Below are 11,247 nucleotides of genomic sequence, written 5' to 3' on the forward strand. Positions count from 1 at the left end.
AACAAAAAATAATAAGTGAAATAAGGTAAAGGAACACTGGAGAAGTACTGCATTGGGACAAAATAGTGGTATATATATATATATATATATATATATGAATATTTCAATCATAAAGAAAATGTCTAACTATCATTAGTCCTATATTTCACAAATTTTTAAGTGTTTTAATGAGCTAAGAATTTTTGAAGAACATTACATATAGACATTGGTATTAATTTTCTGGACGTTATAAGAAATTTTTCAATAATTTTTAGGCTATACATAGAAAATACATTTAAGGTCAAGCTTATGTTCTATTTACAACATTGAAACAGAATTCACCTCATTTGGAAAAAATTAGCTAAATTTTAAATGATCTCTCAAGTTCAAAAAGGGAAAAGGAAAAAATTAAGTAGTGTTGTTATCATAACCTTAAGTAGTTATGTATCTTTAAGTAGTTAAGTAGCTATGAAATTTTAAGTAGTTAAGTATCATAAAATTAAGAAGTGTTAACTAGCTGTTGAAATCATAGTATCATAACTGTTGCTTAAATGAAACCATCAGTTAGAGTGACCTAGGTTGATATACTTTTAACTATCATCTATCCTATTAAATTGGATCAATTTTTTAAACTTCTTTACATTTCTAACTACTTCTTTTTTCTGTCTGTAGCTTTTGTAAAAATCCTCTTATTTGCAATTCTGAAATGTTTTCCTACTCTATTTCATAAGACTCAAGTCTGAAATGAGGAATCAGTCAAGAGAGATCGAGTTCGTTCTCCTAGGATTGACTGACAACCCACAATTGCAAATTGTGATTTTCATATTTTTCTTTCTAAACTATGTGTTGAGTGTGATGGGAAACTTATCCATCATCCTTCTTACCTTGCTGGATCCCCGCCTCAAGACTCCCATGTATTTTTTCCTCCGAAATCTTTCCTTCTTGGAAGCTTCATTGACAACAGTCTGTATTCCCAGATACCTGATAAGCATCGTGACTAAAAACAAAATAATTTCCTACAATAGTTGTGCATCTCAGTTATTCTTTTTCCTCTTATTAGAAATTACAGAATTTTACCTACTGGCTGCCATGTCTTTGGACCGTTATGTAGCAATCTGCAAACCCCTACATTACCCCATCATTATGAACAACAAAGTGTGTTACCAACTTCTATTCAGTTCATGGACAGTTGGCTTTCTGCTTTCGTTTCCACCAGTGGCCTCTGGACTGACACTGGACTTCTGTGCTTCCAGAGTAATTGATCATTTCATGTGTGACACTTCCCCTGTGCTGCAGCTTTCCTGCACTGACACTCATTTCCTGGAATTGCTTTCCTTTGTCTTATCTCTTGTAAATCTCCTGGTCACGTTACTGTTACTGATTCTTTCTTACACATATATTATCAAGACCATTCTAAAGATCCCCTCTGCTCAGAAAAGAACAAAGGCTTTTTCTACTTGTTCTTCTCATATGATTGTAGTCTCCCTTACTTATGGTAGCTTTATCTTTAATTACTTAAAGCCAACAGCAAAGGAAAGGGTGACTCTATCCAAAGGTGTAAGTGTTATTTATACCTCGGTTGCCCCTTTATTAAACCCTTTCATTTACACTCTCAGAAACCAGCAAGTGAAACAAGCCTTCAAGGACATACTCCAAAAGATTTTCTCTTTTTTTAAAAAAATGAAAATTTAATTTTATAATGATGGAGAAAAAAGTAAATAAAAATATTGACTCATAAGTTTCCTTAATCTGTCCTTCAAGAAGTTCACCTCATAATATTTTTTTCAACTCACAGTATTTTAACCAAACCTTTCAGCACAGAGCATCTTTTCCTTCCTACTTCTCTTTATGATCATAATTCCTTTCAGAGCTACAAGATGAGTCATCTATTAGGTTATCAACAAAAATGTGAAAATTTTTTGACTCTACAAAACATGGTACTGACCCCCTCAAAAAATGATTTTAAATAGATATTCATCATAAGAATTTTATGGAATTATACAGACATCAATAAAACAACATGCACTACCACTGGGACTCTAGGAAGTTCTTCAAATGTCGTTCAAATATTTTCAACAAGGCAAGAAAAAAAGGCAGGCTTCAAGTCATAAAAACCTGATATATTCTAAAATGTAGGAGGATGTTATTTGGTAGGTCTATTGAGCTGAAAATCTGGAGTGAGTAAGAATCACATACATGGTTGGCTTATTAAAAAACAAGTCAAAGCTCTCATTCTTAAAATGTCTTTTCAATTTACCTGGAGTCCAGTATAGAAACATGGATGGCAGGTGATTCTAATGCAGGTGGTACCTATGAGAGTTTTCTTTTTTAATATAAAAACCTATATGAGCAGGGTTTTACCTTATAACAATTGCTAGGTTAGATGTACTGAGAATAGGTTTTTGGATGTTGGAATCTGGGAGATAAATTAGAGGGCTAATATTTTAAACTAAAGGAGTTATTTGGGAGTTGAAATGCAATAGTGTCAATGAATTTGAAGCTCCAGGAAGTGGTTCCAGAGATATTTAGGAAAACAAAGAGCAATGGTTGGACATTTGGTTATATGGGATCATTGAAATAATATTAAAATAATTATTTGGGACTCCCTTCGCCTTCCCTTCTGCCCACTTCTGCACATATTCACTCATACTTTTAATGCTTTTAAAGAAAAGAGTGTTACTGGTATACTGTCAGATACAATAAATAAATAAATAAATAAATAAATAAATAATAAATATGGATCTCCAAAGAAATCCATGAAATATAATGAGTTCCATATTGCATATAATATGCCATCAGAGAAATATGAGTGACGAAATCATTAAGGTATTTTATGCTATAATCCTATCCATGTAGCCCTGAGAAGAAAACAATTTCAGCTCAGGTTTGTGTTCTGATTTATTTTACTATTTTAAGTCAACACTGTTTTTTGTTTTTTTTTTTTAAGATTTTATTTATTTATTTGAGAGAGAGGGAGTGAGAGTGCAGCAGAAGGAGAGGGAGAAGAAGATTCCCTGCTGAGCAGGGAGACAGATGCAGGGTCCTGGGATCATGACCTGAGTTTTATCAGCTAAGCCTTCCAGAGACCCCTTAAGTCAAAACTGTTAACCATGTCCTTTTCCAAGGCAATTACAAGGGAATAAGTTCAATTATTGTATTCAAGGCCCTCAAAACTTTCCGATAAGCACTTGAAAAATTACTTGACCCTTTTTAGATTTGGATTGTTAGAATTTTTCTCATTCTTTGCATTGTCATTTCACTTTCCTGATAGTGTCCTTTGGTCACAAAACTTTTGATTTTATTGAAGTCAAATTTTTCTATTTTTTAAAGAATTTTCTTTGCATGTGCTTCCGGTGGCATATTTAGAACACCATTGCTTAATACAACGTTGCAAAGATGCATACCTGCTGTTTATTCTAAGAACTTTATAGTTTTATATCTTACATTTAGGTCTTTGGTTTCTATTGAGTTAATGTTTGTGTATTATTTGCTGTAGAGATTAAAGTCAACTTTTGCATAAAAATAGTTATCACAATATGATTTGTTGAAAGACTATTTTTTCCCCATTGAATAATCATGGAATCCTTGTTAAAAATCAATTGATGATAAATGTACAGGTCTCTTATAGGACTCTCGGTTCTATTCTTTTGAGCTATTGCTCCATTCATGTGCCAGTATCACACTGTCTTTCTTGATCACTGTATCTTTATATTAAGTTTTGAAATTGGAAAGTATGGCTGTTTCAACTTTGTTCCTCTTTTTCAATGTTGTTTTGGCTATTCAGGATCCCTTGCAATTACATATGAATTTTAGGATCACATTGTTCATTTATGCAAAAAAAGCAGTTGAAAATTTAATAAGGATTATATTGAATCTGTGCATCAGTTTGGGAACTATTACCATCTTAATAAACAATGTCAAGTCTACTATCAAATAACATGAAATGTCTTCTTATTTATTTAGGATTTCTTTATTTTTTTAAGTTCTGTTATTTTCTTGGATAGAATATTGTACCTCCATGGTTAAATTTACATAAAATAACTCCTAGAACTGAACAATAAAAAAGATCAATCAAAAAAGTATAGGCAAAGGGACCGATAGAAGATATGCAAACAGGAAAAAGCACATGAAAAGATGCTCAAGAACAGTAGTATTTAGGAAAATGTAAGTCCAAACCACAGTGACATACCACGTTACAGCCACTGGGACAGTTAAGTATGTGTATGTGCATGTGTGTGTGTCTGCCTGTGTGAGTACAGTTATATAGATCACAAAAAATAGTAAGTGCTGTTGTACAGATAACAAGTCATGATGTACAGAATTTGGAACCCTCATACGCTGTTGGTGGGAACGTAAAATGTGCAGCCACTCGGAAAAGTTTGGCAGCTCATCAAGACGGTAAATATAGAGTTACCATATAACCCAGACATTCTACTTCTAGGAATTGACAACATATGTTCACACAAAAACTTCAACACACATTTTCATAGACACACCATGCATAAGAGCCAAAAAGTAGAAACATCCCAAGTAAACTTCAAGTGATGAATGGATCAACAAAATGTGGTACCCGTATATTTTATTCATTTTCATTTTATTGTGCTTTGCTTGGTTGCACTATGCATAACTGTGTTCCTATAAGTTGAAGGGTTGTGACAATCCTACATCAAGCAAGTCTATTGGTGCCATATTTCCAATAGCATTTGCTCATCTCTGTATCACATTGTGGTAATTCTCGCAATATTTCAAGCTTTTTCATCATTATTATACTTGTTATGGTGATCTGTGATTGTGATCTTTGATGTTACAATTGTAATTGTTTTGGGACACCATAAGCACTGCCCATATAAGACAGCAGCTATAATCAGCAAATGCTGTGTGTGTTCTGACTGCTCCCCTGACCAGCTGTTCCCCCTTCTCTCTCCTTCTCTCCTGGCCTATTTCTTGACACACGCCAATATTGAAATTGGACTAAATAATGACCCGATAGGACGTGTAAGTGTACCAGGGAAAAGAAGAATCACACATTTTGCACTTTAAATAAAAAACTAGAAATGATTAAGCTTAATGAGGAAGGCATATAAAAAGCCAGATAGGCCAAAACCTGGTTCTTTTGCACCAGTTAGCCAAGTTGTGAATACAAAGAAAGAGTTTTGGGGCACACTGGGTGCTTAGTTGGCTAAGTATCCAACTCTTGGTTTCTGATCAGGTCATGATCTTGTGGTTGTGGGATTGAGCCCTGTGTCTGCCTCTCAGCTCAGTGTGGAGCCTGCTTCAGATTCGCTCTCCATCTCTCCCTCCTGCCCTCTCTCTCTCTCAAACAAATAAATAAATAATCTTTAGAAACAGAAAAAACAAAATGAAGAAAAAGCCTCGGAGGAAATTAAATGTGCTATTCCAGTGAACATGCGAGTGGTAAGAAAGGGAAGCAGCCTTCTTGCCGACAGGGAGAAGGTTTATTCTACTGGATAGAAGATCAAATGAGCCACAATATTCCATTAAACCAAAGCCTAAACCAGAGCAAGGCCCTAATTCTCTTCCATTCAATGAAGCCTAAGAGAGGTGAGGAAGCTACAGGAAAAGTCAGAAGCAAGCAGAGGTTTGTTCATGAGGCTTAAGGAAAGCAGCCAACTCCATAACACAAAAGTACAAGGTGAAGCAGCAAGGACTGATGGAGTAGCTGAAGTGAATTATCCAGAGAATGTGGACAAGATAATGAATGAAGGTGGCTACACTAAACAACAGATTTTCAGTGTAGATGAAAAAGACTTATAGTGGAAAAAGATGCCATCTTGGACTTTTATAGCTGGAGAAGAGTAGCCAATGCCTGGCTTCAAAGTTTCAAAGGCTAGGCTGACTTTCCTGTTAAGGCTAAGGCAGCTAGTGACTCTGAATTGGAGCCAATGCTCATTGCCCATTCTGAAAGACCTAGGCCTCCTAAGAATTATGCTAAATCTGCTCTGCTGGGGCTCCGTAAATGGAATAACAGAGCCTGATGACAGCACCTCCGTTTACAACATGGTTTATAAATATTTTAAGCTCACTGTTGAGATTACTGCTCAGTAACAGGTTCTTTTCAAAATACTGTTGTTCATTGACAATGACCTGACCATTCAAGAACTCTGATGGAGATGTACAACACGATTAATGTTGTTTTTATGACTGCTAGCACCACCATTCTGCAGCCCACGGATTAAGGGGTAATTCTGACTTTCAAGACATAATTTAGGAAATACAATTCATAAGACTAGAGATGCCATGGATACTGATTCCTCGGATGGATCTGGGGAAAATAAATAGAAAATTTTCTGGAAAGGGTTTACCATTCTAGATGCCATTAAGGACATTTTTTGATTTGTAAGAAGGGGTCAAAAAGTATCAACATGAATAGGAGTTTGGAAGAAGTTGAATGCAACATATAATATTTATAAATATTATCCATTTTTGTTTTGTGTAGAAATAATTGAACCCCAGACTTTGGTCAAATTCACTTATATTATACCAATGATAGTGACTCTTGAAAGAAATTCAAGGTATGATTTATTTAAAGCTGTCTTTGGGGATCTTTCCATATTTTAAGCCATTTATAAATTAAGAATTCCTGATACATTCTAGTTGTGTCAATGTAAACAAATGTATTACGTATACCTTACATAAAAGCAAATGCAATCATTTTAATCCAACAAATTTGGACAACAATTGACAAAGCATATATAGAATATCTGCATCATACTTAGTAATCTCCTTGGCCTCTTCAGAGCCATTCCCTCTCGTCTCCATGCCTGCTATTGGATTCAGATATACACAGATGTCTCTTGGCCACATAAATTACTTTTGCTTTTTTTGGAATTTCTTATAAAAGAAATCACAAATTGTGAATGTTGAAGTCTGGTTTCTCTTGTTCAGACATATTTTAGAGATTTACCCATTTTATTGTGTACATCCTTAAGTTCTTTCTTTTTTGCTAATGCAATTTAGTCAAATCTAAATTTAGCATATTTGATTTAGCAGATGTAGAATCTCTGGCATCCTTTCATCTCAGCCAGCTTTCCCTCCTCAGTTCCCACATGTTGGCGTTCTTATTCTCTGAGAAATCTTTCCACAAGACTGAATCATTTGCTTTGGTCAGTGTAATAATCAAGTACACACCATATTCTGAAATGCCAGTCCCTAAAAGCCTGTATCCTCCCATAATGTCCTTCTGAAATAAGTGTCTGCCAAAGGAAAATTAATTGGGGGCAGGGAGGTCATTCCCCTATGCCTTGGTGACTCTACTGCTCCATTCCCATTCTCCATGGGAGTTGGCATTACAGAATTACAGGAATTGTCTTTCGAGGAAAGTAAGAAGGATACATGAAGGGGAACACTATTCCCCATTTTGCTGCTCTTTGGGCATCTCATCCTAACTGCTAATTAACATCTTCCACTCTCCTTTTTGATGGAGCATGTTGCAAGACTCAACCTACTTTTCTCCTTTGTGCTAGTAGCTCACTTGATCTTTTGGGGTTTATACCCACAAAGAGTTGCTGTGGAATAGTACACTGTCTTACTGCCTGTCTTTGCTAACCTCTCATGAATCAGCATATTTGGTTTAAGGCTATACTGCCACTTATATATGGAATCACAAAATGTTGTAATTATAAGAAATCATAAATTTGCAAATTCTTACAGCATGGATCCTATATTGGTCAGGGTTCAGGTGAAAGTAGGATTTCTGTAAGCACTCTGGAAAGAAAGGAGATAATGGAGGAATTATAGCTTTTAAAAATAATGAAAGAGATAGCTATGGAAGGAAAAGTTTGAATACCAGAGAGAATGTTGAGGAAACTAACACCAAAGATCTCATGTTGAAGCCTTGTGAGAATGCTTCAAGAAAGCTTAATGGAAAATCATAGCAACTCTCAGTTATTTCTGAGAAAGCATCTACCAATAGTCTTAGTAATAAAGTTGGTAGTTTTCAAATACTTTTGAAAATCCACCGTGAATCTAGCTTTCATGCACCAGCCTGGCTACAAACTGGAGAACAATGTCCTCTGCTTCCCTTCTGACTTCCAAATTTTGCACCAAGTCCTCTCACTGACAAGTCCTAAATTAGAAAAATAAAGGGAGGGGAACTCTCAGAAATAGCATCCCAGTTTCTCCACAGCACTGAGAACAACTGAGAAAGTATTATGTGATGTTGAGTTGGCAACAGACAGTTCAATGCAGATACTTTGAAAATAACCAAAGACGAGTCTCAGAAATAGCAAATTAGTGCTTTTTTCACTGGCTGTGCCCAAAGTGTAGTATCAGTATTGGGAGGCAAATTAGAAGAGATGAGATGCAGGGCCCCAGGGTGGCTCAGTCAGTTAAGTATCCAACTCTTGGTTTTAGCTCAGGTTATGATCCAATGCTTCCTGGGATTGATCCCCATGGGATCTGCCCTTAGTGGGGAGACTGCTCCAAGATTCTCCCCCTCTGCCCCTCCCCCCACCTATGCTCTTTCTTCCTCTTCCTTTCTAAATTAAATAAATAATCTTCAAAAAGAAAAAAAAAAGAAAAAGAGAAGAGATTCGTTTTGCACCCTCTTGAGTTCAATTTACCCCCACTATGTAGGATACTATGTCCAGATCCTGACATTATGAATGCTTAAATGCATGTAATCCACTCATGTTATTTCCAATACCTTTGGCAACATGGTTGAAAATTACATTTTACAAAGTGGAATAGATGAGCTTCTCTTGAAAGAAAGAAGAAGAAAAGTGAAAAAAGTAGGATAATAAATTATAATATTAATAAAGTAGTGTAATTCCCCATGAGGCTAGCAGAGCTCTAAATATGAAGCTCTAGAATGTCCCAAGGAGAATAAGACCACTGCAACAAGGTCTTGTAAAATAAATTATTTTTACTCAGGGAATACCAGATCCTAAAAGGAGAACAGTTCATTTATTCATTAATCAATCAATCAATCAATCAATCAATTCTTTTTATTTGTATTTATTTATTTTTTGCTTTTTAAACTCTTTATTTAAATTCCAGTTAGTTAATTTACAGTGCAATATATTAGTTTCATGTGTACAACACACAGACTCAAAACTTCCATACAACACATGGTGCTTATCACACAGCAAGTGCACTCTTTAATCCCCATCACAAAGTTTCACCCATCCACAACCCATCTGCCCTCTGGTAACCATTAGTTTGTTCTCTGTAGTTGAGAGTCTGTTTCTTGATTTGCCTCTCTCTCTCCTTTTTTCCCCTTGCTTGTTTGTTTTGTTTCTTAGATTCCACCTGTGAGTGAGATCATATGGTGTTTGTCTTTCTCTGACTGACTTTTTTCACTTAACATTGTATTCTCTCTGTAATTTGTCTGTTGTAGCTAATGCTGCTATAAACATCGAGGTGCATGTGTCCCTTTGAATTAGTATTTTTGCCTTCTTTGGTAAATACTTAGTACTGCAGTTGCTGGATCACAGGGTAGCTCTATTTTTAAATTTTGAGGAATCTCCATACTGTTTCCAGAGTGGCTGCACCGCTCTGCATTCCCCATAAAAGTGCAAGAGGGATCCCTTTCTCCACATCCTTGTGAACACCTGTTATTTCTTTTATTATTGATTTTAGCCATTCTGACAGGTGTGAAGTGATATCTCATTGTAGTTTCGACTTGCATTTCCTTAATGATGACTGACATTGAGCTTCTTTTCATTTGTCTGTTAGCCATCTGGATGTCTTCTTTGGAAAAGTGTCTATTCAGTTTTTTTTAATTAATTAATTTTTATTTTTATTTATTTATTTTTTTAAAGATTTTATTTATTTATTCGACAGAGAGAGACAGCTAGCGAGAGAGGGAACACAAGCAGGGGAGTGGGAGAGGAAGAAGCAGGCTCATAGTGGAGGAGCCTCATGTGGGGCTCGATCCCAGAACGCCGGGATCACGCCCTGAGCCGAAGGCAGACGCTTAACCGCTGTGCCGCCCAGGCGCCCCTATTTTTATTTATTTTTTAATAATAATTTTTTAAATTATATTATGTTAGTCACCATACAGTACATCCCTAGTTTTTGATGTAAAGTTCCATGATTCATGACTTGCGTATAATACCCAGTGCACCATGCAATACATGCCCTCCTTAATACCCATCACCAGCCTATCCCATTCCCCCCCACCCCAAAGCCCTCAGTTTGTTTCCCAGAGTCCATAGTCTCTCATGGTTCATTCCCCCTTCTGTTTACCCCCCCTTCATTCTTCCCTTCCTTCTCCTATCGATCTTCCTACTTTTTATGTTCCATAAATGAGTGAAACCATGTGATAATTGTCTTTCTCTGCTTGACTTATTTCACTTAGCATTATCTCCTCCAGTCACGTCCATGTTGCAGCAAATGTTGAGAATTGATGTCTTCTGTCCATATTTTATTGGATTACTCACTTTCAGGAGGTTGAGTTTTATACATTTTTTATATATTTTGTATACTAACCCTCTATCAGATATGATATTTGCAAATATCTTCTTCCATTCAATAGATTGCCTTTAAGTTTTTTTTGACTGTTTCCTCTGTTGTGCAGAAGCTTTTTATTTTGGTGAAGTCCCAATACTTCATTTTTTCTTTTGTTTCCATTGCCTCAGGAGATATATCTATAAAAAAGTTTCTATTGCCAAGTCAAAAAGCTTACTGCCTGTGCTAGCTTCTAGAACATTTATGGTTTCAGGTCTCACATTTAGGTCTTTAATCCATTTTGAATTTATTCTTGTGTGTTGTGTGAGAAAGTGGTCCAGTTTCATTGTTTCCAACATCATTTGTTGAAGAGAATATCTTTTTCCTACTGGATATTCTTTCCTGCTTTGTCAAAGATTAGTTTGGCAATATATTTGTGGGTTCATTTCTGGGTTTTCTATTCTGTCCCATTGATCTGTGTGTCTATTTTTGTGCCAGTACCATACTTTTTTGTTCACTACCACTTGGTAATGGAACTTGAAGCCGAATTGTGATGCTTCAAGCCTTGCTTTTCTTTTCCAGGGTTGCTTTGGCTGTTCAGAGTCTCTTGTGGCTTCATACAAATTTTAGGATTGTTTGTTATACCTCTGTGAATGCTGTTGGTATTCCGATAAGGATTGCTTTAAATGTGTAGATTGCTTTTGGTAGTATGGACATATTAACAATATTTGCTCTTCCAATCCATGAGTATAGAATGTTTTCCATTTGTTTTTTCATTTCTGTTATCAGTGTTTTATAATTTTCAGAAAATAGTTCTTTCATCTCTTTGGTTAGTTTTATTCCCAGGAGCCTTATAAT

General features: G+C 35.7%; 1 protein-coding gene across 1 annotated transcript in view; it reads left to right on the forward strand.

The window, feature by feature from the left end:
• Positions 1-664: 664 nt before the first annotated feature.
• Positions 665-11,247, forward strand: part of LOC103682031 (olfactory receptor 6C6-like) — a 13,749-nt gene continuing 3,166 nt past the window's right edge. The window contains exon 1 of the mRNA XM_008711599.2: positions 665-1,634. Within this exon, the coding sequence (XP_008709821.2) occupies positions 724-1,634 (911 nt within the window). The 5' untranslated portion in view covers positions 665-723. The remainder of the gene's footprint in view (positions 1,635-11,247) is intronic.

The sequence above is a fragment of the Ursus maritimus genome, unplaced genomic scaffold (assembly GCF_017311325.1).
Source record: "Ursus maritimus isolate PB19 unplaced genomic scaffold, ASM1731132v1 scaffold_26, whole genome shotgun sequence".
NCBI lineage: Eukaryota > Metazoa > Chordata > Mammalia > Carnivora > Ursidae > Ursus > Ursus maritimus.